The sequence below is a fragment of the Diadema antillarum genome, unplaced genomic scaffold, assembly GCF_040938485.1.
Source record: "Diadema antillarum isolate AM-2024a unplaced genomic scaffold, OU_Dant_1.0 seq00000546_RagTag, whole genome shotgun sequence".
In the NCBI taxonomy this organism is placed as follows: domain Eukaryota; kingdom Metazoa; phylum Echinodermata; class Echinoidea; order Diadematoida; family Diadematidae; genus Diadema; species Diadema antillarum.
The window spans coordinates 1,012,067-1,039,766 of NW_027271492.1; the positions used below are offsets into that span (position 1 = coordinate 1,012,067).

Sequence of the window (27,700 nt, forward strand, 5' to 3'; positions counted from 1 at the left end):
TTTTTAATTACCACCATCGCATATGGTTGAAAGTGAAAGTTTACTGGTAATCAAGCACACAGTAAAGATACTACATAATCTGTTTTCATATTTTGCGACGTAAAATGTGTGCATGAAACATATAAATCAAAAGGTTGCATTTGAAGCTACAAGTTTCAGGATGACTAGCCAAAGACTGGAATATCGCACACAAGTTCTGTTATCAAATTGACGTAGTCCTCTTTTGTGCTTACTCTTGGATGTTACATTATCTCTGATGGAAGAACATTATAATAAACATTCATTATCTTGAATATTTGTAAGACTGATTCTAAAGCCATCTCTGCTCAATGCTACACTGTACTTTCTAAAGATTACACAGAAACGATGGCATATGAATTGGCATCTAATGCCAAACAATTTGGGTATTGTTCCCAAAAATTGTATCCGTGTCTAATTTTCTATCTTTTTGAAGGAAACAACAAAGAACAAATTTTAGAATGTGTTATCAATATCATTCTGGAAGCTTGATAACAAGAATGTGACTTGTTTCCATTTCTTACAGTAAAGACAAGAGAACAGTTTCTAAGACTGATTTCAGGAGTGCTATGAGATACTTATGATTCAATATCTGCAATCAGTAACTATACAAGATGTTCGGTACATTCTACTGCATGTAAGGTATAATACTTTTGAGAAATCTAGTTTGAAAGCAACATGGATATGGAAGAAACATGAATTGAACATACAATTTTTTAAATGTACCTGCATACATCACAGCCATGCTACATGATACTGCTGAACATTGTATAAGTCCATGATAAGAGTCAATTTCTCTTAAATTTATCATATCAAATGTAGTGTGTCAAGAGGAAGAAACAAAAAAATTCTACAAAGAAACGCAGAAAAAATGAAGTCGCTGTAGTGGCTTAAAACCACCCTCTCTTCCACAAAGAGATTGTGGTTCCTGACCTTTGATTATTTCAAACACCAATGGAAATATTTGCTACCAGATTCAACCACATAGGGACTGGAGGCTATAGGTGAACCCAACCCCGTCACCCCCCGTCAACCCCCCACCTTACCCCCCTTGCTGCTCCCTAGGACACCGAAGCAGTCAGAGAGGGGCGGGGACCACTACATTGGTCTTACTGCTGATTGATTTGTGGCAGACAGGGCATTCGGTACAAGCTGATGCACAGGAGGCGCAGAGGACTAGGTGCTGGCATGGTCCCACAACCACACTCCGCTCCCGCTCTTGACATATGCAACACAGGAAGTTCTCTCTTATATGCAGAATCTAGCAGGATGAGGAGAGGAAAGAACAAAACAAAACAAATGATATCAAATTGCATACATATTTGTTGGCTAGCATTGTAAATGAAACTCTATCAAATGGAAGTCAGACATAGAGTTCAGTTGTCTCCAAGGAGATACCTCCAAAATTAAGTTTCTCTCATCACAAAGTATATCTGCACCAAAACCTCAAGCACCTCCACTATAGACCAGATATATGTGGATTCTTCTAGCTCCCAAATTACCATGGCAAAACAAAAAGAAATAATTATGCAGGCAGCAAGGAAGATAGATAATCTGCCAATATCTTGCCTTCCACTAAACATCATGGGTGAATACATTGTAGCCAGTAGGTGGAGTAAAAAGCATCCTACTCTGAAATACTACAAATCCGAATGTACTACTAGATGGTGCATGTCTGGTAATATTGTAATTCATTATAATTACCACCTGTATACTTTGACAAATCATGTCACGAATGCAGCTCAATTACATTTTTCCAATTGCAATCTTTCTGGTACAAATTCAATAGATACTTGATACAGAGCATTGAAACTTAATATTTAATCATCATCTGAGCATTCGTAGCATGTGTACTGTCTGTAATACAGTTTAAACACCACAAAGAAAATAACCTCAAGAGGATAACCCACCTTCTCTACCCTTTCTAAGTCTACTTTGAGCTGCGATTGAAGTTGTTTCAGCTTGGGCAAGGGTAAACTATAAAGCTCTGATGCTTTGTTCAGCACGTGTAGATGTGGTCCCCCGGAGAGCCCTTCTATCTCCTGTTTTAGTATCCTAGACTCGTTGAAAGCCTGGGCAGAGTGGGAGAAACAGAGAGAGCAATGCAGGCATGTTAATTTCACCAAATATTTCTTGGCATTCAGCCAAAGAGATGATCATTGTACTCTCTGGTGTGTAAATGAGAAAGAAGATAAACATAAACTGGAGAGGATGCAAACGATAGCTCGAAACTGAACCCTTGGAGCAGAACGTTGTCACGTTGGCATACCTAGCTGAACGGTGTTCTATTTCTCAACAACCATCCACATATTCCAATCATTCCGAGAAAATCTTCCTGAAGTGACACATACTTTTTAGAGGTACTAACACAGTCAGGATATCAATAAAATGTGGGTGAAATCAGCCAAAGAAGAGATATTTCTGATTCATTCCTTGGTATCCTATACACACTACATACAGCCATTTACCGGTAGATAACTTGACAATGTTCTCTCTTACAGGACTCTATGACTGCACAATTAAAGCAAATGATATTCTACTCACTCATACAAACAATGAGCATAAGCATAATTGAAAACAAAACAAAACAAAACAAAACAAATCTTGCATGAGATTTCAAGGTCTTCTATTATTTGTTTAGATTAATTCCACATCTAATGACATTTCACATTCTCGGGATACAGGTACAGGATGCTCTAACTTCTCATCCCGCAGACTTATCTCCTTATCAATGTATGACTGTGCCTTGTAGGATGAAATCATGGCTTTATATAGGTGGTAGGCACATGTGAAATATATCTGGAGAACCCTCTGAAAAAAAAGGCACTGTGAGTGTATAGAGATTATATTTGTGCTTCTCTAATGTTAGAGCACACAATTAAAGGTGACACCGCCCCCCCCCCCCCCCCTTCCCCTGAGTATGCAATTCTTGCATTGCAGGGCAAAGGAATAAATTTGAATTGATCAACTTTTGAACAATTTAACCCAATAGATACAAAATCATTACTGTAGTACTGTCAGTAAGGCATCCAATATGGCATTAGAAGGAACTTCAAACTGGCAACATGCATATGTGATACCACAAGAGTGATCTTTACTACCCGTGAACAGGAAAAAATACAAAGTATTATTTTGTTCTTTTACTAGATATAAAGCAGCAACATCAGTTGAAGATCCATCAATACAAGAACATATATCATATACCTCATGCAGAATCAATAATTTTGTTTCCCTTTTTCAAAGTAAAATAAGTTTGAGAAAATCAATGTTTACGATATCACTGAATGAGGTTCTGAGAAGATCACTGCAGACATATAACATACTGTAAAACCCGAAATTTTTGTGTGCATTTTAATTTCACGAATTTTGCAAAAGCCAAGATTCACAAAATCAAAATGCAAATGTAAGTTCTCGTCTACACTATATGCATTGAATGCCAGTGACAATTTGTAAAAATTTCATACTGCGAACAAGGTCGTCGGCTCCAATTTGCAAAACTTTCATGCCGCAAATATTTCTGATTTTACTGTAGATGCCGTCCTGAGCACCGTTTGTTGCATGAAGTGATTTGCAATGGACTGTACTTACATCTCTAACAGTCATAATTGTCATTTTCCCATTTGCTGTTGCTGAAACTTTAATCAATCTGTAATCTTCAAGCAATCAGTAATCTCGTATTTATTCTCAAATTCATTCAAATTCCCCCAAAGTATTACCTCTTCTTTTCTTTGTAATGCCGTATTCTTTTCTAATTCTGCATGCTTGGCTTTTTCCTGTGATTCCGTAGCCTCACGTTTCCATGCATCACATGCCTGAAACAAAGCAAACAAAAAGGAGGCTATCTCTATGATGAAAGGGATGTCATATATACCATACTCTACCTCAACCAATTTCTGTCATTATTAGAATGCGAGATGGGCAGTAACCAGAGAAGAAAATACAGACTCACTGTCTCCATAAAAGCCCTCAATATATGTGTAGGCAACTTGGTTTGGCAAGTAATATCATACAATGATTCACAAAACATTTTTTTTTCTCTTTTTTTTTTTTGTTGTTGTTGGTATTACATCATGTTCTCCTTATTGTTATGACATATTTTAGATTCATAAGAAATCTCCATGCATCAAGTCACATACATCTGTCCCCATGCATTTTCTGTTAGGATCTTTCAGGATGTAAATGGCAAAAAAAATGAATCTCACTGCAATCTTGTTATTAATGTCACAATGACACCCAATTAATACACATCCAAGCCATAACCATGGAACTATATCTCTCTTCGGGGCTCCATCGTGATATTATATGGACTTGGTGAACCTAAAGCCCACTGCACACTGTACGATCAGACCGGTCGTACGACCTTAAGACCAGGTGTGGCGTCACCAGCCCTGCCAGTTTCCAGTTGTACCACTGGGTCGTAGTGCCAGTCATAGAGATTTGACAAGTCAAATTTCCACGACGAGTCGTGGGCTTTCAGCCAATCACGATACGGCATTATGCGAAGAGTATAGAAGTGCACGCAATGTGCACTGCGTGATACTCATTGGTAAAATGTACTGAAGCCAGAAAGGTCGTGAGCCTAGTGGTGTAGTCTGATCGTATAATGTGCGTTGCCAGGTCGTATGACCAGGGCCCCATTTTATAAAGAGTTTATTTGATGACAACTCTTTGCTGGAATGACTATTGTCATGGTAACGACAAGAATACAGCTTCCTGATTGGCTGTTTGCTGTGGAAAGTTGTCATTCCAGCAAGAGTTGTCATCCTAACATCTTTTGTGAGATGGGGCCCTGGTCTTATGGTCTTAAGGTTGTACGATCCCAGGTCGTATGGTGTGTGGCGGGCTTTAGTCATGATATCTTCACACTGGTGGAATGACAAAAAACATGCAAACTTACACAAAATCCTCTCAGAGTAAGAACGTTCAGAGCTAATGTTCAGGGCATAAATATTCCTTTAATCTCCAAATACATTTGTTTGTTTTGATATTACACCAGGAATAATGCTACATGTATTTAAAGGTGCTCAGTTTTCACACGAGAAATCAATGGTATGGCACAAGATTTGACTTGAGCATGATGCTGAGTCCAAAATGAATAATAAGGATTCTTCCTTGTCACAAGATACAAACTCCTTTTTATTTTCTTCATATTTCATTAAAAATAATTTCAGCATTTTCCAAAGCTGAGACATCCTTTTTTTTTTCCTTTAAGACGACAAAACAGTCAGAAATATATCAAACAGTTGTATGCCACATTCCGCAATCAAATTGTATAATTTGGGACAAAGGAAAACCTAAAGCAATAGACTCTTATTGCATGAAAGGACAGCACAGATCACATTAGACCTGCACGGTAACCTCGTGGACAAAACAGCAAACAACCTAAAGGCCCAAGATTTTCAGATTACATACAGATACAAAATATTGTGATGCATCAAAAACATTGTTTATTGATTCAGAATATCAGTCCCAATTTGAAAAGGTATACATGTATCACACAAGTTCTAAACACACATATTCCAATTTGAAGTGAAGACTTATGCGCTCAGACAAAGGGTCTCATTTGATGATTCAATTGTAGTGCTTGTGAGCATGAAAATGCCATCTACTCTTTACATAAAGCAATGAGATGATGCTGTGAGAACTCTAGATACAAATAAAAATGAAGATGATTTACAATTTTCACCCACACTAAAATACAATACTCTTCAAGTATCATTTCCCTTCACTTTTCTGGAAAAGTGTGAGGGAAATTTGAATAGGGGTTAGGAAATGAGGGCTACTTTGGCAAGAGAGACACTAAAACACAATGCATTAACTTCACACTGCAAATGGGCCAAATGCTAAAGGTCACAAGACAGATTGGGGGGGGGGGGGGTGGGGAGGGAGAAGGGAGGGGTGGGGCCCATATGACATACCTGCTTGGCTTGTACCCATGTCTCCTCCCACTTCTGCACCTGACTCCGGAGTGCTGTGATCTCTTCCTGTAACCTGTGTGTGTCCATCTCCCCCTCCCCCGTGTGGTTGTGACCCCCTCCCCTGGGGGCAGCAGTGCCCTGGGTGGCAGAGCCCGAAGAGGCCGACGTTGGGCCCATGGGGTCGCCGAGGATGTGCCCTAGACCCATGTGCCGTATGTTGGATGGCACTGTGTTTGGTTGACTCATGAATGCTGCAGCAGCCTGAAAGAGTATGAAAGAAGTACAAAATTAAGGACATGCTATTACCTCACAGATGCAACACAGTCAACATCAGCTGTATCTGTTCTTGTGCATGTGTGTGTGTTTTAATGATAGCATCATAACATGGTACAATTAGAATCTATACTCCTTATACTTCATTCTCTCCTTATACTTCATTCTCTCCTTATGTAGGCTATCAAATTAAGCCTTAAATCACCTGGTCAAAATGGAATATGATTACACACTTTATTTGTTTCACCTTTCATCTATTCTGATAATTGTGTTTTTATTTCTTTTATGTTTGTGTGGTTGTGCATTGTCGTGAACTTCCATTCTGTTGCGCTTAGGTTATTTATCACATTGCACTGTGCCTTGAACACCTAGGTACGGTGGATATCACACTTTACAAATAATAATGTTTTACTATTGTCATCATTAGTGTTATGCAGATGGACTTTCCATACGCTCTGTGTCTGCTACAGGAATCACAACACAGATGGAATTCAACATACATGCTCTGTCTGCTACACAAATCAAAACAGGAATGGAATCGTCAGACTCATACATGTTCTGTTTTGCTACGTGAATCACAACACAAATGAAAGGTACACATGCTCTATCTGTAGCATTCAGCATATATGTGCTGTATCTGCAACATAAATCACAAAACAGATGGAATTGCCACACGCTCTATTCGTGGCTATCTCACAGGGCTGGAGACTACTTGGTGACCTGATGGTGACTCAAGTCTCCCTGCTTGTGGAGACGTCTCCACAATGTCTCCACAATGTCTCCACAACATCTTGTGGAATGCAGCTGAGCCTCCGGAGAGTTGCGCGAGAGAATCAAACATGTTTATAGAATGGGTAGCGAGAATCCTGCGATCTGACTGGTCGAGAGCTATGCGTTGATTTTTACTGGCCGCACACTGAGTCACAGTGGTAAACATGTTATCGCGCACTTTTCAAGAGTACGCGTACTTGTAACAAAGGTTCGCGCACTAAGCAAGCGTTCGCGCACTCAGGTTGGCCATGCGTCCAGTAAAAACTAATTGCACAGCTGGCCGTGCGTCCAGTAAAAACTGATGCACGCTCGTTTACGGCAAGCCAAAAGTAAATGCATCCAGTCATTTTGTCATCGGGTAACATGATAGAAAAATGGGTTTTTGGCAAGAAAATTACCCATTCTATAAATCAGATGACTCACATGTATTTTCGTGCGTCAGTCGGAATATAGTGTGCATGCGGTAACTATGGAATTTAGCCTAAACCCAAACCCACTCCGCTTCGCCTCGCGGGTTAAGCATTCCATAATTACCTTATGCACACAATTCCGACTGACGAACTCAGACCTGTGCATCATTTGTATATTGATTTTTTTTCAGAGACTCTTTCCAGTCTCAAGCAGCAGGTCGTAGATGAGTCTCCACAAGGTCTTCCTCTAGTTGCAGCTAAGTCACAGACTAATTTTATTAGTGAGGTCTCCAAGACGTCTCCGCGACTATGCGTAGATCCATTGGCAACCTATGTTGCAGAGACATCTCCAAGGTGTCGCAACGACGTCTCCACGACTCCCGCACGAATGAATTATTATCCTATTTGGAGACGTCTCTGGAGTCGCCCTGGAATTTCCTTCTCGATGAGAGTGCAAGCCATTTTTTTTTTCTCTCGAGTTGCACAAGTAGCAGCAGTCGCAGCAAAGCTTCCTCCAGTGAGATACGACTGACTCCCATTACAACGAAGTCCTCGGGACCAGCAATCTTCTTTTGTTATATCGAAATTTCGTTATAACCGAACAAATAAACAATAAGAATACTTAAAGTGGATAATGTTGTGGCCTGAATTTTTACTTTGTTGTAACCGGGATTTCGTTACAACTGTGTTCGTTATAATGGGAGTGCACTGTACGCCCTTTAGCATACGGTATGTGCTGTATCTTCTACATGAATTGCAACATGGATGGAAGGGAATTACAAAAGGAAATGACACACACTCTGCTTGTAGCATACAGCATATATGTACTGTATCTGCTACATAACTGGAAGCACAGATGGTAGTAGGCATACCTGTTCTATCTGCTGCTGCTGATGCTGCTGCTGCTGTATGTGCTGAGGCACGAAGGCCGGGGGAAGCTGGGAGGAGAGTGGGGAGGCAGGGCTCTCCGGCATTGAAGACTTATGATTGAGACTGGTGCTGGTAGGGATGTTGACTGGCGCTGATGTTCCTAGACTTAGACCTGGGTGTCAATGGACAGAAGAGGAAACTCAGGACTGGAGCTTAATAACACAAATTTAGAATTTTGCAGGCAGATTGTTTTACAGAACACAGGGGAGACAGGTTTGTATGTCAATATCAAAATGCAGCATATTTCAAATTTCTTACAGATGGCATGAGTCTAAAAGGAGGAAATGATTTGGGTGAAATAAGAATAAACGTTTTGTGAAATTCTGAACAAAATAATCAGGTACATAAATGGCGGGCATTACAATATTTAATTGATTGTCAGAAAATCTTGTATATAGGTCCAATTGGAATATTTTGTGTTGTGACATAAGTGAAGCACAATATGTTATAAATACTGCTCTCCATGCATCTTACATAGGGCATTATAATTTTGTTGTTGTTGTTTCAGGAACATAAAAGCAGAAGTAGCTTTGATACAAGGAGTGAAGTCTTCTTCAATAATGTTTTGAAGTGAAACATGAACAATCTATTCATGACCGCGCACACACAGGAACCAGTATAATACAGATGGCTGTGAACAATGCAGCAAAATTATCAATAAGAAATTTCAGCAGTTGGTGACATTTTTCTTTTAAATGTGGCTGTGAAAACAGGTACAGTGAAAGGAATGAACAACAACATACACACACTCCCACAGAAACACTTTCCACGACCAACATCGTGCAGTTGCTTGAAAAACAAATTTTCATGCACTTCTTATATGTATATAAGCGTCTCTCTTTTTCTTTTTCTTAATGCAAATTGAGTGACCTGTTGTTGTGTTCATCAGGGACCTAGATAGCACCCAAAGGTTTGGGACAAAGATGGACCCTTTCTAGATCTGCATCAGACTAGTGAGATGAATGGGAAAGGCACAAGGCAAAGGACTTACCCATGGGTAAATGACCCAAACTGGTTGTGGAGCTTCCTATAGAGGAGTTATCATTGTCCAACTCTTTGTCTATACACGTAGCTGCTACATCAAAGTCATCCATATTGAGTTCATCTAAAGCATTCCCTGAGAAATACAAAATGATAACATTGAACTACAAATTTGCCCCCGAAAATGAACAAACAGATGATTGCTGAAATAATAGGAAACTTTTGTTGTTTATTTTTCATTGTAGGGCATATGCACTGATTAGTCTATCCAGAAATATAAAATGTGATATCACTAAAGTGATAGATAATGCATAAAAGTGTAATTTCACTTCGGTGAAAAAAAAAAATCATAGAAATCATATTGCAGAGTAATACTCAACAGCATTATGAATTCCCTATGTCACCTAAAACTTGTTTCATTACCTTTTGCTCAGTATGGAAATTAATTCTATTGTAAGCCTACAAAAATAACAGGAAACAAATTGAGTTCACCCACATCAAGTCCAGCAAATTCTGGTAACGAGATAATTGATCTGGACTTGAAACCATTCTGCATTCCTTGGGCAATAACAAAATAACTAGGACAAAATTTCAAAAGAGCCACACCTAAACACAAAAATGGAGCATTCTAAGTGTGGGCAATCTGCCGACGACAAGAAAGCTCTGAGCTGCAAGGCTGGGAAAGTAATGTACTGTATAAGCTGTTATTTTCGCGAGGGTTTAATTTTCGCGAATTTAACAACATGCGAAAATATCTCCATGTGCTAGGGTAATAGCGCATTTACTTTAGCGTCGGCGTCAGTTCGCGAAAAACGACATCTTGCGAAAATGTCTATGACCTCCTCCTTCGCGAAAATATCTGTACGCAAAAATAACAGCGTGTACAGTAACTGATGCATCACATGCTTCAAGATTGATAAGCAACAAGAGAACGCATCAATACTACTTCATGTGCCACATATCCCATCGAAGGCAGTGAAGGTATGCTAGCATAATCATTGCTCATTCAAATTCACACCATTCCATTCAGTGCAGTTTACAACAATAAAAAAATAAACATAAAAATACTTCTAAAACCTTTGAAATGCATGATTTAGAGCATGCATGAAGATTTTTTTTTGAATATTTGTGCAGAAGGTGAGAACAACTTAATGTAATCTCCCAGCCATGAATCTGCTGTTACTGCATATATTCACTCATATTAACATCATGCTGCATGCGATCTATGGTGCTTGTGCTGGTAAATAATAATCTCTTGTGCAAGCATAGAGTGCATATCATATCTTGAGCATGGTAGTGGCTACATGTAGTAACTGGTCACTGAGATGCTCTGTGTCACATAACAGACTCAAAGTCTCCTCAAAAAATGAGGTGGAAGAGAGAAATCCTTCATCACAGCCACATAGTGACATATGAAAATCGTTTGAATGGTTATTTCACACAAATAATAGCTGGTGAAACAAATCTTCAGTGATAAATAATGTACCAGCACGTGAGACTTTATTCACACCTTTAAAGTAAAATCCTAAAAAGGACATGTAAAATCTAGGTCATCTGAAACATATGCTTTTGCTGAACTAATCCCCATGAGTGCAACATACAAACTATTAATAAAGGGGAAAACATATCACACAATGACCTCAAAGGTCATGCAGAATACAAATGGCCTTAGGGAATTAATCAGAGTAAGTATGTGCTACAAGTGTGACGGTTGATACATCACATTAAGCAAAATCCCCACAAAACAGATAGCAAAACCAAAATAACTGTATAATTTTAAGAAAAGTAAGTAGTGAGCAAAATCCCTAATCCTTCCTACTCATACATATTGTATTTGTGCTTTTCAACAAATTATTCTTAAATCTCAACAGTTAATTGGTCATTGGAGTGAGCAGTGCCATCAAACACATCCTACACTTATAAAAGGATAATTTCATCAATATCTTTGTACATAAATGGCATACAGCTGGTCACTCTCAACAACAACACAAACAAACAAGAATATTGCAGTCAAGAAAGCATTGCATTACATGACTGAAAACATTGAGAGTGAATGTTTCTTTGGGCTTAGATCTAGTTTCTTTTCCATTATTGGCAGGAGAAAGCATTGCATCACATGACTGAAAACAAAGAGAGTGAACGTTTCTTTGGACTTAGCTCTAGTTTCTCTACCATTATTGGCAAGAGATTATCAAGCATAATTTAATGAAAATGCAACAAAGGTATTTTTTGCTTTAAACCCAAATTGTTCAAAACGGAAAGTTTTGGGAATAACAAAAAAAAAAAAAAAAAAAAAAAAAAATCATTGACATAAGAGTAAAAAAGCTCAAAGTGTCTTCCAGTAAAATTTTATCTGGATGGTACTGTAGTGAGTTTATTTAGATCAGGCAAGCATCTCTCAAAAATCTGTGAACATGACAAGAACTCTCTTGATCACATAACATTACTTTGATCACATGATATCATTTTGATCACATGATATCTCTTTGATCACGTGATATCTCTTGTATAGCATCAAAACCCAATGTATTTGAAGCCTACAACCAGGATATCCTGTTTGTTTCCTGTACTTGCAGACAAAGTCCAAGAGAGAAAGGGCTCAGCTCACTGAAAAATCATCCTGCAACCAAGAAACAGTACATTGGAGCTGGCCATATAAGGTCAGATTCAAAACTGAACAGCAAACAAAGCAATCCATTAGAAAACAAACAAACAAACACACAAAAAACAGCAACAACACCACCCAATGGTGCAACTGTTTGCCTACCTATAACTGATTCAACTGTATCACTAGTAGGATAGAACGGCTGGGCATTGGCTGACATTGTGCTGCCGAAGAATGAGTTTGTTGCGCTGTTCGTCGTTAAAGGTATTTGAGAGCAGGCTGGGTAGAAGAGATTCTGAAATCAGAAAATATACAGTAACCATAGTAAGAAAACATTTCATCTAGTTGTGCTACATGCAACTTCTGAATGCAGTATAAATGTAATCGATGGGCAATGTTTATTTTTCGTCTCATTAATAAAACTTTCACATTATCACCACTGGTAGAGCTTTCATTGTTAACAGTCATACTCAAAATACTACATAATAAAGGGTCATGACAACAACAATTCCTTGTAGTCTTAAAAAAAAAATCCATCAGTCTTGTGGTACAATTACTTATATTCCATGCCTATACCTTCTTTTCTTTTTTCATGCACCCATACCCATTAGCAGAAGGCTGGATGTCTTTCCCACGCATCTGGCAAAACATGACATTCTCCATGATTAAGGATGTATGAAGAACAGCACAATGGATGAAACAGTTAGCCACAACAACAACAACAAGAAAAAGTCATTAGGATCACCAATAGTAACCAACTTGGCTTCACACACTCATGCTGGCCCAGTGCTGAATTAAGTTATATGAGTCAGTGGTGTGACCCCGTGACCTCAGCATCACTGTGGTTTCAGTGGCTTGGATCTTGAATGCTATTTGAAACCACAAGGGAGAACATGACCCAAGAAAAGGTTTGTGTTGCATACCAGCAGTGACATGACATTGGCATTGCACAGAAATTTATGAAATCACTAAAAAAACATCAAAATAACAAATGAATGGACTCTACAAAAAATCTTAAAAGTCAATAAATCAGTAAGCTGGGCCATCTCCAGAAGCCTGACAATAACAAACAAACAAACAAACAAACAAATATATAATATTTTGTCTTGGTTTTACATAAGAAAATCAGCAGTTTTGTTTAAGAAAAGATATGTTACCGTATTACAATGAAACAACTTCCACTGAGCTCTATGGTCAGGGTACACCAGTATCAGGCAAATTCAATTCTCATTCATTCTTCCATTCAATCTGTTTGATTCCAGAAGTCATACCATGAAAGCATTAATACCATTTTTTTAACCTGTGAAGAATCTAATGAAAAATGTCTTACAGTCAAATGCTAGAGTAATCAAGACAGCCGACTAACTCTTTTTCCTGAATATATATTTGTGCAAATTCTTTTACTATAATCTGCATGAAAATTTGAAAAAGACACAGTGAAAATATAGGCCCTCTGCAACATCAAATTGAAGCCTCAAATATGACCTTACGGAGAATGTGTGCGAAACAAAACTACAGGAGGAAAACACACATACACACTTCCACCCACCCATTTAAATTGCCATTTCAGACTCTAAGACTATGAATTAATAAACATGCCTATCTTGCAGAATTACTGCCATAAATACACCAAGCAAGTTACGACTTGAGCTTGGAGTGGTACACTGAACGTTTTACAAATAAATTGTCCACAAGTTTCATGTTAAAGACGAGAATGGGCAAAATTTTATTCAAAACATCTACGTGTTTCCTTCAAATATTTTTAAATGTTTGTTGAAAAAGAACAATTCCTATGACTAAATTCCAGCAAATAATCTATTACATATTTACTGCACGCACCACTCTTCCATCAGATCTTAGCAGATATGTTTGCTCAATGTTTACAGGGCAACTGCACGACACAGTAATCCATATTTTCCTTTTACCTCAGATAACATAATAGCGGATAACACTTGAACTGAACATGAGATTAGACCCTGGGACCAAAGTACAACACATTAACCACACAATAGAGCAGGTGCATCGTATTGTTTGTTTACTCAGCCGCACCATGTATCCAGACTTCACAAAACCAGACAAATGTGGCTGTGCACCCCCAAGCATCGACCTTGTGTTTGCCAAGCTTAAAGATTCGGAAACTCCAAATCAAATTTGGCACTTGTGTGATCTCAACCTTCAAAAGTTAACTCAGCTGATAATGGAATGTCTGAAATAGTTCTATTGGCCGATTGACCACTATACTGTAAGCACCAGCTGTTTATTACATTGATGTAAAACTTGACTCATCTGGCACTACCATGTACTCATCTTTATAATCTAATGGAAAAATTTGGGATGAAAAAACTTAGAGACTGCAAGAAGGTTCTACAGACCACCCCCCCCCCCAAGAAAACAAACAAACAAACAAAAAATTTAACAGGAAGATGAATGGTACAAAGGGGCTAAATTATCATCATAATTCGGTCAAAAAGAACAAAAATCATCTACACTCACTGAATTGTCATCTTTTTCTGCATTATGTGAACGATGATAGCTAGAGCTTTCTGAGACGGAGGAATAGCTACTAGAAGCACTGTTGGAGCGAGGCTTCCCGATTGGACCAAGCCCACTACTGCCGGGACTGTTCATACTAGATGCATCTCCTCCCCCAAGGTGGCCCAAAATATTGGACTGCATAAACGAAAAATCAAGACACAACTCCTGAAACAGTAAAGGGGGAGAGTGGACACAAGATTATTAATTAGAGTCTACTCTACGAGCATGCATGATACATGCATCAAATGAGATATGAAGAACTTAATTTAACATTGAGTCATTTTAAATCTTCAACTTTATACCTTTTGCCATAATAATGTATTTTGTGTTGTAATAAACTCAGTTACCGAAGGATAGGCACTCATGATTAATATTCTACTTGATAGCCTTTGTACTTTGCATATACTCAGTTACTGAAATATACCAGTGCTAATCAGAAAGGATAATTGTGAAAATCCTGGTGCGCACCCAGCTCAAAAATTTAGACATTGCATGATTCATTATAACTACTATTATGGTAATAAACAATGATTAAGATCATATAGCTCATGAAACAGTGTGTATATGTTCCTATGCACTCCAATACGACCACCAATTACGGGCTACTTGTCATTGGAACAGAAGAAGGAATAGGTAAAAAACTTGTTCAGTGTGTTAATCCTTAAATTCCTGAAGCTGAATTTGATCATTTTGACTTGTGCCACAGAAGTAGGGCCTATCATCACTCAAGTGTAAAGTCTTGCAAAACAGGCACCCAATTTGAATTTTCATGTACAGACTAATTACAAAATAATCACACAGATAATTGCTGACAGTTACAAACGAAATCGCTTGCACATGCATCAAGCACCTTGTCTTATCAGACTCAATTCTAAGATTACAAAGAATCATCAAAATTTAAACTGTTCAAATACAGTACATAAGACAAAGAATAAACAAACTAAAAGAAAAAAAAATTCTTTAGACCAATATCAATAAGAGCTTTGAAAATCAGTTGAAAGGCTGCTTAAAGTACACTACATAAACAGGATATGTTTGAGTGAAGGGTCTTTAACTATCATGGAAGCATTGTAAACATAGAGAAATGATCATACTGTAGAGATTTTGACCTATCAAAGCCATCCTTGATACAGAACAAGGTGCTAAATAAAAAGAAATGAACCAAAAGTGAAGTAAAAAGAGAAGAAGTACTCACTGATTGTAATGATGGATTCATGACTTGGTTACTGGTTGAGGAGGCGGATGAAACAGGTGATATCTGAGCCAAGCTGGTTTGGTCCTCGGTTAATTCACGATGTGTGTCACTCATTTCCTCTGCTCAAGTCAAACCATTCAATTGGAAAGAGGGAGAAAGTGAACCATAGTCATGCACATGCATTGTAGGTAATATTAAGAGAAAATATTAACAACATTCACTGAATATCATATCATAAATAGATGGCTCATTACTCACTACATAATAACTTCTCATTTCCATTTTTTCTAATAAGAGATTTTGTTTCTGGAAATGTATGTCACAAGAAACTGATTGAATTTGTTTTGAATGTTTTTTTTTTTTCTCTCTCTCTCTCTCTCTCTGTTCATTTAAAAAAAAAAAATTTAACTTCAGTCTGAAATGCAGAGAATAACCAAGGATCATTTATCAAATGAGATTCTGAGTACCTGGAAATGAAATGTTTGTGATCATTTCCTTCTAAATGATGTGATGGTGGCAAGTAGTTGCAAAAAAAAAAAAAAACTGAAATTAGATAGATGAGTACTACATGTTTTCAACCCTCTCTCCCCGGTTGTCCCATTAAATCAAAGCTTTGATAAATTCACTCGGTAGTTTTAAAACATAAAGACTGGCAGATACATTTGGTCCCACTTAGTATCAAAACTGATTCATGAGAAAAAGACACAATACCTTTTTATCATTAACATTTGTGAGAAAAGGGAGTAAAAAGCAAAAAGTCAACAAGTTATATAATACAATATGTCAGGGTAACATAACATAACTTTGCTTATTATGATATGATTTTTCATATTTACCAAAGTCTATGCATATGTACTAGTCAGATATTATCTCAACTCAGTGTGAGTCTTGTGCCTTATAGTTCTCAGAGAGCTGGCATTAGAAGATGGGGGGGGGGGGGGAGGGGAATAGGAGATGAGAGGGGGAGGGGGTGCCAAAATATGCTGAGTGATGGTTCCTGGCATGTACAAAATGGGTTTGGCAGGTACTCACGGTCTACATGGGCAAATGCACAAAAGGGCCCACGAGGGCAAAAGCCAGTCTGTTGCATGTCGTTGCATTTTGTAGACTTGTAGATCTCGGGGTGGAACTGCTGATCAGTGCGGGTGTGGCAATACTGGCAGCTGTCAGTCTGTTCACAATTGGATGGGTCCCCCCACTCATCGCCTATCTTAACATTCGGACATGGAGTTGACCTGACGTGGGCGTGGGGTATGATCAAATCAAAAAGGTCAAGGCAAAATTCAATACTTGCAGAAACAAAGTCAAAAAATGGCAACAGAACATCTTAGAGAGCACCTTCTTGCAGACAGAATGATTTTATATATAAATTGCAATAGGAAACAACAAAAACAACAGTTTTGAAGCAGACAATTGTGAAATGTGTTGATATATCTAATATCATTCACAAAACACTACTAGTACTACTAGTACCTAACAAATTGCCCTCAACTCTGCAATCATACAAAACTATGAAATGTGAGCATTCTACTTGAATTGTAATTCTCGTTGTTATTCTATGAAACTCAAAATTTCAAAATTTCATGTGTCCTATCAATGAGTCCATGACAATGACACTGAAAGGGTGAGAATGAAGTTGAGCAAAACTTTAGATTCATGTTGATTTATACATCCACAGAGCAATCAGCATCCATTCATCAAACTTAGGAAGGTTAAAAGAAAAAGCAGTGGCCTTCTGTATTGGTGCTGAAAACAACACAAAAGTATTCAGCAACAACACGGAAGGTCACTGTACTGGACAGGAAATAACAGAAGATCTCAAGTTGCATTGTATATTTTTATCACATTTACCACTTGAGTGATGTCACTAAGAGGTCTCACCTGTACTTGAATTTACGTGGATTCCTCCTCCTGTCTCTGGCATTATGAAATCTAGGGCATGCGTAACCTTGGCGACATAATCGAGGAGGTTTGTTGCAAGGTTCTGTCTTGTAGTTTGCCAACACAAAGTTTGTATCTGTTACAGGAAATATAGTGAAAAAGAAGAAGAAAAATTACTGAAAGAAACTATTTGTATGCATTGTTTTGAAGAAAATTTGCAAATGGGCCATACCTGTGCTCAATAAACATGCTGCAAACATATTACACATACTAGCTTTATTTTAGCTTTATGGCAACATACCAGTATACATAACTTGTCAGTGAAACTGGGTTCAAGGACAATGCATTTTACCCTTCAGCAAATATGAAAATAATAGCATTAGATATAAACTCATGTTTTACCTTGCCATCTTGGATCATCAACATACATGGTCTTGTCCTTGTCCGCCACCAGAGAAGTCTGGCCCACTGTTGGTGCTTGAGTAGTCAGTGGATTCGCTGTCAGAGACGCAATGAGAGCATCGCTGGACGAGGGGCAGTCTGTTGGTAGCATAGGCGGCCCCTGCAGGGGCTTGGTCTGCGCCATCTCTCTGATGTCGTACACTGGCTGTCGCAGGTCGTGTGGGCCATGAGCGAATGCACAGTGAGGGCCATTTTTGACACAGTGGCCCCGAGCATCTGTCTCGTGGACACAGGTGCCTGTTTTGTAGTAGCGTAAGTGGTACCTCCTTTCTGTGTCTCCGGTGTTGCGGTGTAAATATGGGCAGCTGAAAATGTAATTGGTGTGATGGATTTTTCATTGAAAACAACAATCAAGTCATGATCATCCTTTCCTGTTTACACAGAAAACCAAAAGCAAACCAAAATAACTTTTTATGCTCACTCTAGGTAGATAAGATGATGCCGTATTACAGTCTAGAATTTATGATGACTGGCTAAGTTTGAGCTGTCTCACTCCTACATCAAAATGTAACATCACTTTTGATAACAAAGCTGGTTGCCTGTCTGCCTCTGTTTGACTTAGGGACTTAAGGACGTTCCTCAGTTAAAGTGAAATCCATGTCATTTTCTTCAAACTTTCCATACCGTATCTTTGACCCATCCGAAGCTCAAATATGTAAATAGAACCATAGGTTCATGTGGTTGTTTTTCTTCAACGAGACTTTGAAGAATATGACTAATCTGCCGTCCTGTACCAAAATAATAGCGTTACAGGATCGAGACCATGATTGGCAACAAAATCTGCAATAACAAACTTAAATCCCCATAATTCTTTATAAATCCAGGTTATTTTCTCCAATTTGCAAGAATTGCAGAAAAAGGTACCCAAACGAGGAAAAGTTAGGGTTTACACTCTCATTCTTGAGCAAGCAGCGCCCTCACACAACAGAAAACACCGAAATCTCTCAATATCCTTCTCATCGACGTTTTCTGTTAGGGGTGAGCTAAAGGACAAGGTTCATAAAACTTATGCTGTACATTCAAAACCCATGTCATTTTCACGAAACTTGACCAAATTGTAGAAGAAGGCTTACTAATTCCAGAAAAACAATAAAAAGTGGAGGTTCATGTGCTCGTTTTTGTGCTAGCAGCACCCCCATGCAACATATATCATCGTAAGTCCCCAAAATCTGGTCAGGAACCTATGCAGGGATGCCCTGACAAGGTGGGTTCATAAAACTTAAATGCTGTACATTCAAAACCCAGGTCATTTTCATGAAACTTGACCAAATTGTAGAAAAAGGCTTACTAATTCCAGAAAAACAATAAAAAGTGGGGGTTCATGTGCTTGTTTTTGTGCTAGCAGCCCCCCATATGATAGAAATTATCCCAGGACCCCAAAATCTGGTTATAAACCTATCGTGGGTGCCCTGATTAGGTGGGGTGCATGAATGTCATGCCCCCCCCCCCCCCCCCCCCCCCCGAAAACAAAAATTTCCTTGATTCTCCTTTTGTTACACCAGATTTGGCAATAAAAAATTAATATCTGAATGGTGAAAGTGATAAATACTTATTTGATAATACTTCCATGACCTTGTATTTTGTAACCAAAAATATACAAAAAAAACAATATTTTGTATTAGTAATGACAAGTTTAGATCTAATTTAGATTTTAACAGAGATACACAGATTGTTTCAGTTGTTAGACCTAAAGATGAAATGCATGTTATATGTTTGTTTTGTTGTTGTTGTTGTTGTTGTTGTTGTTGTTGTTGCTTTTAACACCTAGTCTAGTCGACTAGTAGTCCCCGACTAGGGCCTATAGGCCCTAGGTACCTTAGCACTCGACTTTACTATGTTGATGAACAGATAATGAACTGCATGTCACAAAACAGATCTATGGATTGAAAATGGAAACAGCTCTGTTCCATTTTCAAGCTTCCCGATTCTGTCAATCAGTGTTGTGCTATACCATGACCATGTATAGATGTGGCTCGGACCGCTGAACTTCGCGTAGTACGTACAGATTGTAACGCGTACAGTCGGCACGCGAGCCGAGCGAGGCCGCCCAGCGCGGCCGCGGTGGGGAGCTGTCGGGTATCCGTACGTTCCACACTCTCGCTCGATCTACTAGCAGCAGCTGCTCAGCTCAGCTAGCTCAGCTCATCACTCGTGCGTGCGCTTCTACGCTCTTTGTTACGTCACTGAAACCTGCGCAGCTAGGATGCGCACAAACTCAACTGAGGAACGTCCTTAAAGTGAAAAAAGAATGGGGAAAAAATACAGAAAAGATTGTTTAATGCAAGGTGTATTTTGGGCAGTACCGATATGTTCTTTGACAAGAACCAAACCCATAAACTACCCCATACAATTGTACATATACATGTACACAGTATTTACATAGCATCATTGGTACAGTACAAAAGACTTCACCACCAAAGTTTGATTACATTGCATGCCATGATGACGAAGATGTACAATTCGTCGGGTGCCCGTGCATTGGCCGCTAACGCAATACAAATTGTATCGCGTTAGCGGCCAATGCACGGGCACCCGACGAATTGTACATGTTTTCATAAGGATTTTTCTGTAACAAACAGCAATCTACCTAGCTTAATGTACACTGGCCATATCAAAGTACAAAGTGAATACTGAACCTATTTTAACAGATATACAAATGTATAAGAAACTGAGAAGTTCTGATACAAGTACAGTATCATGATGTCTACAACAACCAAGGATACAGTGTGATATCACAGAAAAGTACTCAAAAAGAGCACATCATATAATGGCTTACAAACTGCACAAGCTGTATGTACAAGTAGTTCTGATAAAAATCTTCAAAATACAATTTATATTTCTTTGTAGCTTTGTACGAACATTACTTGGCAGCTCTGCGTTACCATACAGATTTGAAGTAACTGCTTTGATTTTCATATTTCATTTAAAGCAATTTTTCTCAGCTAAATTGTTCAGCTAATTGTAAATGAAATATAGATAAAGAGACTGGATCACTCATCTGTCAAACAGCAAGGAAGTTTGATATCTATTTGGCACAGTATACAATGTACATTTGTACTATTGCTGTACACTGTTTACATCATCAAAGTATTACTAGTTTGTGTTACACTGCAAACGAGAATGGTTACAGCATGCTTTCCTTTCTGTTTATCACAAATTCTGATGTGTGAGTAGAATACAGATAATTGCATACTTGTGCAATCTCTGCTACAGCAAGGCCTTAAAAACTGATAGCCAGAGATCACAGTTCCCGAGTAAATTTGCAAGGTTTTTTTTTTTTACATTTTTTTATAATTGTCAAAATATATATCAAATACATGTATTCAAAATGCATTTCACAGAAATTATGAGAGGTATGGAAAAGTCACTTTTCTTCCAAAGCATTGCTACCTACATTGTAAGAAAGCATAGTGTTAGGTGAATCAACAGGAGGAAATACGGACTACCAAAGGTATCTCGCTTGTTCCTCTGAAACCGAGAGAGAAATAACAGTGCATTAATATTTTCCTGTGTGTACACAAGGATATGATGTTGCATTCAGGGAAAAGAGCAAGTTATTATTACAGTGTATCTCTTTGAATATATACATTCATGTGTAAGTCAAACATGACGACAGATATACATCCTGTAGATGCTGGCACAAGGCAATTTTTTTTAGCGAGAAATGTTATCAGACCAGATAGTATTCATTTCCTTGAATTTTGTAGGGGTATTTTGTAAGATCTTACATAACAAATAAAATTTGTATTTTACAAGACACTTCCATATATGTATACTGTATATTGGTTATTATGCTATCACTCAGCAAATTATATCTTATACACTGTAAAATCAAACTTGCCTCTCTGAACACAGGAAAATTCATTTCTAGGAAATAAGCTATTCATATGGATTTTTTAAATACTCTTGGAATTGTGCACAAATTCCACACTTCTTGCATTTCACATGTCAAGACAAATACTTGAAATTGGGCAGAAAGCAACAGACTTTTGAGAAAGTTTTAAGTATCCCCGTGTTTCAATCGCTTTCAGTTTCTGTGTAACTGAATCTGCTAAAATGGTCTTTCGATTACTCGCATATATTGAAAGTTTTATACCATTGTAGGCACCAAACACAACACAAAAAGTTGAACCAACACTGAAGAGTAAACATACATGTACATTGTACATTGTATGCTTCAACTTCATTTCCTCTGCATTTGTCATGCATCTTCATTAACTTTAGCAATTATGTTGAATAAGGATGCTTTCAGTGAAACAGATGTTAAGATACAGTGTACACTGTGACTATGAATTCTATATTCTAAACCATATTTGTACAACATCACGTGTTTGTTATATTCAGTCGGCACAATAAGCCAGTTCGTAATTACCTCAAGTGCACATTGGTACAAATGACCTTTCTATTTTCCTAGACCCCGTTTACAGTGCGAGGCTCGGCCGCGGCTGAGCCCACCTTCATTTCAGTGTAAACGCGCAAAAGGCCAAATGCGAGGCCAAAATTGGCCTCGCACTTGGCCATGCTCTAGAGGTGGTCTTTTCTCAGTGTAAACGCAAACTGGGCTAAATGTGCGGCCAATTTTAGTCTGGCTTCCAAACCCTCTGCCTGTATTATTTCGCTATTCAGGATATTAACCCCCTCAACGTCGAAAACTAGTATAGTTTATAAGGTGGTTGTGTCCTGCAAAGGATTTTTTCCTTCGGCAAAGGCCTTTGCCCAAACGGCGACTTTGTCGCCACGGAATTCAGTTGGCAAAGGGTCTGAGAAACCAGACAATACCAAATTACGTTTGTTTACAAGCAGAGCGCCACTACGACAAAAAATTGAAAGGTTTGAATCAAAAGCGCGGCCGAGCCGGCAGTGTAAACGGACAAAATTGCGGGACTTGGCCTCGCAATCGAGGCTGGGCTCGGCCGCAGCTCGGCCGCGGCTCGGCCCAGCCCGGCACTGTAAACGGGTCTAAGTTGGTTAGGCACTACACTCATATTCAAAGCAACATAATGCGTACCGGTAAGTTTGCCCGGCGTAACAATTTATGGAATTCATGTTAAACAAAACATGATCTTGCAAAGCGAGACCAGGTGACCAGAATGGTCCGTCAAACAACCCTCAGTGGAAGCATCTATTTCTTTGTTTTGTATATTGAATGCATTAAAACATGTTTATATTCGTATTGCCAAATACCAGGTTTGCAGTCAGGTGGATGTAATGGCAAGTATCATGTACAAGGATGCATGAATAATCATTACACGTGTATATGACAGATGCTTATCTCCGTGAATTTAAAAACCATTAATGCGTTTTGGTACCAATGACCTTTTTCTGCTCATGCGCAAAGTAGAACTACGAACTGGCTTATTAAAGCCACGTCTGGAATGAGAGCTAGTAGAAAATATACCATTAACATCTTAATGTAGCCATAAAGTACCACAAAAGTCATGAGTAACAAAAGCCTACACAGCAGTAAAACTCACTTTCAATCTAAGTCTACATTTATGTATAATTTTACAAACTATGAGGATATACCCTGTACTTGCCCTTAAAATGTATCATACACTAGTACAATTGCCTGTCTAACAAAAGAAAGGAAAAACAAAGTAGGCTTATTGTGTGAATACAGACTCTAATACATGTACATTGTGTATTATACATCTTCTAAATTTCTTCTCTATGGTCACAACTGAGAATACTCACATTTTTACCTTCAGAACTAAAATCAGTAACAGCACTGATCAAGATTTTCAGCATTTTTTATTGGCCCTCACCTGAGATAAATTTATAATCCATCCCAAAATTCTAGTAAGAGCATTCTATTCCCATCAGGACAGGATGGGTTGTACAATACCGTAAAACAAGGAATTTTCGCGTGCACTTTAAGAATTTCGCGAGCGCCAAGATTCGCGAAATTAAAATGCACGCGAAAGTCAATGTTTACACTAAATGCATTGAACGCCAGTGGCACTTCGCGAAAATTTCATGCCACGAAAAAGGCTGTCGGCTCCAATTCATGAAAAATTCATGCCGCGAATATATCATGTTTTACTACATACTAAATCCATGTACAATGTGCATGTACTTGTGCATGTGTGCTACCAAATCATCTGTTGGAAGAAAAAAGCAATGAGATCTCACAGAATAAGAATGTCTGCTAGCCTAGCAATCAATTCTGACAATTAGCTGTACATGGCTGAATTTCTCCTACATGCTGAACTTTTTCATACATCACCATTCATTATCCAATATAATATATTTTTTCCATGACATTCAGTTACTTTGTAAAGAATAAAAAAATATAACTACCTCCTGTACAGTCATAATTTACGTGTATATAAGATTGCAGTTACAGCATTTAATATTCATTTGCAACATTAAAGACTGGATGAAAACTTGATGGAGGGTAATTTTCTGAGGAATATCTGGATGTATACTTTACTAACAATCAGTCTCTTCACCACAAAATGTGTGCTTTTTAAGCTTGCAAATGGTAAAGAATTTGTCCCACTTAATTTGAAAAAAAAAAATCAACAGAAGAAACACCATAATAAGGAAGTTAACATGGTCTGGGTAACAATTCTGAGGTGGGTTTACATGCAGTCAAGCATAGTAGAGATAGGGCATTAAAACATTGTACAAACACAAATTTTGAATTTAAGATGCTGAAATTTGGGCAAGACATACGTGTACATCTAGTACAGTAGTTCAGACTATGAAACTTCTTTTTTCTTTTCCTTTTTTAAAAGAAATGACATTTCATTCTCTTCAGACAAACCATTCTATTTGGGGATTTTCTTGTTTATAGTAACATTTGTAACTGTCACCTCTGCAATATTGTGATGGATAAAACATCTTTATCATGAATTCAATGAAGGCTTTACATGCTTTCAAATCTTGGTTTGATTTCCTACAAAAGCATTATCAATTATTGCACTCTTCATAACGAAATTATATCGCATGGAAACAGAATTTCTGAGTGTTGGAGCAGAACAGTGAAATATCAAATGCAATGCAAAATATCAATTTACTACTAGACTCTATCCTTTCACTTCTCTCAAGGGAAAATAAAAAAAATGTTACGAAAAACAAATGTCGAGTATAAGGGCAGTTGAGGTGACACTATAAGAGCTGCTTGTAATATTAAAGGGGTTCATTTTGATGGTCAAAATACAAGACAGAAACACACTTGTGCATCATAATACTAAATACACTTTTTCACTGGTAGTGGTAGGGCCTATTGATAAAACTTAAAAGTGTGGCATATTGCACCCTCTGTTCAACATAAAATATAACTTTAAAAAGTGTAACACTACACAGGTACAAATCCTCAATTGTATTTAATTTGTAATGTAGGTGTAGATGTTGTAAACTTTTCTATTATTATTACAATTGCTATTTTTTTTCTCTAATTCACAGATTGCAGGGAAGGAAGGCAGTAAGCATCATACAGTCAAACCTGTCTATAGCGGCCACCCAAGGGAAACGAAAAAAGTGGCCGTTATAGACAGGTGGCCGCTATAGACAGGTAATCCAACCTTATGTGCATTGCCTAATCTATACATATGTACATATCATCGTTGGATATATCAATAAGTATTTAATGTACATAATGTACATATGCGTATAAGTGTACACATGTGTATTTCATGCATTGAACAATGCCGGTGTTTATGAAATTGTTGCACAGCAGCATGTGTACAGTCGTGAAGAAAGCTTAACACTAGTGATTTATTATGACTGAGTAAGTGATGAATGCAGCAATGGCGATCACTAAACGTTGCCCATGAATGTCTGCCACGTCCACAAATCAGAAAAACATGCTGAAATACGGGCTCTGTGGCCACTATAGACAGGTTAAAATCTACCGCGAGAAACAAAAATTGTGGCCGCTGACTGCGTTAGACAGGTGGCCGCTATACACAGGGTCTTTAACAGGGCTTTTCTCTCGGGGGATTTTTGAGTGGCCGCTATAGACAGGTGGCTGCTATAGACAGGTGGCCTCTAAGGCAGGTTTGACTGTACATAGTTTTGGTTTTTGCTATAAATACCAAGGTATCTAGTATTTGGTTTTACATGCCACTTGTACATTCCATTTGCCACACAACTAACCTGGCACTGCCACTGGTATCCACATATTCTGTTCACTATCCCACCCAGGCCATCCATGAAAACTGAAAATGCGGTGAAATGATGAATGGACACAGCAGCCAAATTTGGCCCAAAATCATCATCATGACCAGTATAATACAGTCTCTGTCCTGATGACCTGAACTGTGTACAATCTGTAACCTACTAGTAGCTCGCTAACATGCCTCTGAAAATTGTCAGACAGCACAGCAAAAGCACAATGAAAACCAGCATGGGCATGTCTACAGCCACAGCACAGGTTTGATTAGTCAACATACTCTTCCAATCTTACGGCAATACAAACACAGGCTGGCCGGAGTCCGTACAGTATAGGGTTTGCGGACTTCGCCGTGCATGCATTGGCTACTCAGATCAGCGGATCGCTCGAAAACAAAAACGAGGCACGCACAAACATGCGATAGCGCGCCCAAATACAAATCACACAACAATTTCTGTCTCGCCGTCACGTAAGCACTGTCCCCAATACTCGCACTATATTCACTAAATCACCCTTAACAGACGACTTCTGAAGTTATTAAGCAAGTTTAACTCATACCATATGACATCTGAAACCGATTGCCATTAAAAGATCATATTGCTAACCATCGTCATCATCACAAGCTCTAAGCAAGAATCCGTCAAATATTGTCAACAAGTTGGCCCGACTTGCGCGGCCATAACAAACATGGCGTCAAGATTTCTCAACGCCTGTCAGACATAAATCGTGTAAACATCAGAGAATACGTACTCGTCTCTGTCTTCGCAAAGGCCTGATGTTTCATCATACTTGGAACAATATATATCCGGACTATAATTAAACGTTCCATCACGTTTTCGAATGGGTCGTCGACGTCGTTGATTGAGAAAATGCCAATGAAAACAGGTAAACGGTCGATGATGCGGACACTTGTGTTGCAAGAAATCCTGGCATTGTTGTGTGCGAAACTCCTTCAAGTATCTGTAATGAAAGGCAGAATAAAAACATGAGCACGACGTTAACAGCTAAGCCGAGTAATTCATTATGTATGCAAAAACTAGACAAAGGTTGACATCATTACTTACGTGTAGTGAAATGGTTTCTCTGGCTGAGCAGATATCACTTGATTAGCCGAGGTCTTTTGCTGTTCGGACGGCATTTTGCTTTCTTCAGCGATACTGTGCATCTTCTCGTGCGTAGTCCACTACTACACGAACGTGGTACGTACGTGCACGCAAGCCCGCGCTAAGCAGTCCTTGCGAAGCCAATCAGCTTTGCTCTGACGTCACTGATCGGAGCTGAATGAAGTCACATGACCAGGACTTCCCCTCTGACGTCACGTATTTTGGCAAAACAGCTGAGCGGAACACACGTGCAGTTGTTTACCTAAACAAGCCTCGTACATTGCACTACATCCATTAATCTCAATATTTTTTTTTTCTTCTGTAACATGCCCCTGGGATCTTTGCAAAATAGTCATCATTATTAGTGATCGCTCAATGATAAGAACACGAAGTATGTAGAAGTGATATTTTGGCTAAAGTGCAAGTCCAAACTTCGTGCCTCCAGAGTTTCAAATAACGGCAGCTAGGGGCAATCGATATGTTGTCATGAGCATTAGCT

General features: G+C 38.5%; 1 protein-coding gene across 2 annotated transcripts; it reads right to left on the reverse strand.

The window, feature by feature from the left end:
• Nucleotides 1-1,096: 1,096 nt before the first annotated feature.
• LOC139734724 (putative E3 ubiquitin-protein ligase UNKL) lies at nt 1,097-27,273 on the reverse strand. 2 transcript variants are annotated; one of them, XM_071645518.1, is made up of 14 exons: nt 27,163-27,273; nt 26,849-27,058; nt 17,920-18,284; nt 17,518-17,653; nt 16,669-16,871; nt 15,637-15,755; nt 14,400-14,576; nt 12,069-12,201; nt 9,312-9,437; nt 8,263-8,432; nt 5,937-6,197; nt 3,735-3,830; nt 1,929-2,090; nt 1,097-1,279 (listed from the first exon to the last, which is right to left on the reverse strand). In XM_071645518.1, the coding sequence occupies exons 1-14, from the start codon at nt 27,261-27,263 to the stop codon at nt 1,097-1,099; spliced, it is 2,442 nt and encodes an 813-aa protein (XP_071501619.1). In that variant the 5' UTR covers nt 27,264-27,273. The 2 variants fall into 2 exon arrangements, with proteins under 2 accessions (XP_071501619.1, XP_071501618.1); XM_071645517.1 differs by having other exon boundaries at nt 14,400-14,606.
• Between the last annotated feature and the right edge of the window lie 427 nt (nt 27,274-27,700).

Excerpts from the sequence above, each read along its gene's own strand:
- LOC139734724 (XM_071645517.1), bottom strand. The coding sequence starts at position 27,263 with ATGCACAGTATCGCTGAAGAAAGCAAAATGCCGTCCGAACAGCAAAAG. Across the intron at positions 8,433-9,311 it reads TTTGGGTCATTTACCCATGG|GTCTAAGTCTAGGAACATCA; the intron begins GTAAGTCCTTTG and ends ATTGACACCCAG. Across the intron at positions 3,831-5,936 it reads CATGGGTACAAGCCAAGCAG|GCATGTGATGCATGGAAACG; the intron begins GTATGTCATATG and ends GCTTTGTTTCAG.